At 44.1% G+C, this 2156-nt stretch overlaps 1 protein-coding gene across 1 annotated transcript in view; it reads left to right on the top strand.

The window, feature by feature from the left end:
* LOC125486118 (fibroblast growth factor receptor-like) overlaps window positions 1-2156 on the top strand; it is a 24012-nt gene that overhangs the window by 19061 nt on the left and 2795 nt on the right. The window contains exons 3-4 of the mRNA XM_048612321.1: window positions 142-247; window positions 1914-2088. Of these exons, the coding sequence (XP_048468278.1) occupies window positions 142-247; window positions 1914-2088 (281 nt within the window). The remainder of the gene's footprint in view (window positions 1-141; window positions 248-1913; window positions 2089-2156) is intronic.

Genomic DNA, 2156 nt, shown 5'->3' on the forward strand with positions numbered 1-2156 from the left:
CCCCCCTCTCTCTCTCCTCTCTCTCTCTCTCCCCTCTCTCTCTCTCTCCCCCCTCTCTCTCTCTCTCCCCTCTCTCTCCCCTCTCTGCCTCTCACCCTGTCCTCACTGACTGCTAATACTGATGTCTCTCGTGTTTTGTAGAAGGTAATCAGCCCAATCTTTCAGGCACCAACCTCAAGCTCTTGGTGATCCCAGTCCTGGTGTTATTGATCGCTGCTGTAGTTGGATTCATCGTATGGTTCAAGAGGTAAGTGACCTGACAACAACCTCTGGTTTAGGAACCAGGGGGGCTACTCCCCATATAAAGTTCTCAGGTCTTCGACAAAACCCTAAACAACTGACCCAGTCACCATGCCACTAGGTCCTGCAAATTGTCATCACTTCACGCATCAGATCTGGCCATTGCTAGAAGGTAATTGCTGTAGTGTCTGGTTCCAAGGCATCTTGGTTTGGTGTGTTCCTGAAACTGGTTAATGGGAGGCAGCGGGGGGACAGGTCCTTTCATAATTCTTTTTAGCTGCTCTTATAAGCCATTTCGTGGTCCTCTGTTGGTTTTTGTATTTGTTCCATTCTGAGAGATCTTTATAGTCCTTTGCATTTATTAGCCCTTTTCAAAAAAAAACTTGCTGACCCTTTCTTCCCTGGATGTCCATGGCTGTTTTTATTGTGAGCTACAGCTTTTCCTTCTCATGGATACAAAATGCTTCTGAATGGCATTTAATGCTTTTTGAACACCATCCACTGTTCCTTGGTTACCTGTTACCTATTAGCAGAACTTCCAAGTTTATTGTGGATAGTCTTTGCCTCATCCCATTAAAGTCTGCCTTACTTAAATCCAAAATTGCAGTATCCAATCTTTTCTTGTCTCTTACAAACGATACATTAAACTTGATAATGTTATCATCACTATTTGACAAATGCTCACAAACAACTAGGTCACTAATTAAATCAGGCTCATTGCTCATTACTAGATTCAGTATCACTTGTCCCCTTGTTGTATCCAAGGCACATGCTGTAGGAAACAATCCTGGACACACACTAGAAATTCACAACCTTTCTGCAGGTGCCTGTCTGTCTCTTCCAGTCTATGTTAAGATTAAAATCCCCCATTAATATTACTCTGGGTGGTACGGTGGGTCAGTGGTTAGCACTGGTGTCCCACAGCGTCAGGGACCCAGGTTTGATTCCAGCCTCAGGTGACTATCTGTGTGGAGGTTGCACATTCTCTGCACAGGCTGGATGAGACAGCTTCTCCACTGCTTCACGACAACAGCAGTGTAACCACCACTCCCAATGAGTTCCAGGAACCTGTTCTTACACATGTAGCACCTCCTTCCACAGACCCAGTTTTACTTCTTGTTCCCATTTTGGTCCACATTTCAAAATAAATAAAAATAAAAAGAGCTAGTCTTGACAAGATCGAGAATAACATTTGACATAATCCAAATCCACCAAATTGATTGAAATTCTAAACGAGACAGCTTCAAGTAAGTCATTTAGTTTCTCCTCAGGTGATCAATCTGAGATGACTGTAGGCCCCTGGATGTGGATTGGTTAGTTGAATGCATGACCATTTGTTGATTAGCAAATTCCCAACTTCTCTCAGTCATTAGGTTCATTAGAATGTCCCTGGAAGGGAGGGATTGTCTTATGAGCAAAGACTAAGCAGGTTGGGACTCTACTCCCTGGAGTCTAGAAGAATGAAAGGTGATCTCATTGAAGCATATAGGATTCTTAAGGGGCTTTACAGGGTAAATGCTGAGAGGATGTTTCCCGTCACAGGAGACTGTAGGACCAGAGGAAGAAAGGGGTCCTAATTTAAGACCCATGAGCGGTCTGTTAACCTATTCCTTACAGATGGGCAGTTTGCTGCACGGATGATGGAGTTTAAAATCTCTTATTGCCTATTCCAGAAAAAACAGGAAACGCAAGAAATCTTGGATAAGTCGGATAAGACTGGGAGGGAACATTCCAGAAGCAAGGGACAGAGTGTCACTGGTGAAAGTTCTCCCTTCACCTCAATATTTGTCTTCCACACCACAATTGGCCGGTTTATCAGGCACAGCATCAGGAACACATGCTGTACAGGTACCAGGGTATATCAGTGTATACTGTACTGGGGTAGATCAGTGTGTACTGTCCCGGGGTAGATCAGT

Source organism: Rhincodon typus, chromosome 26 (genome assembly GCF_021869965.1).
Source record: "Rhincodon typus isolate 14 chromosome 26, sRhiTyp1.1, whole genome shotgun sequence".
NCBI classification, from domain to species: domain Eukaryota; kingdom Metazoa; phylum Chordata; class Chondrichthyes; order Orectolobiformes; family Rhincodontidae; genus Rhincodon; species Rhincodon typus.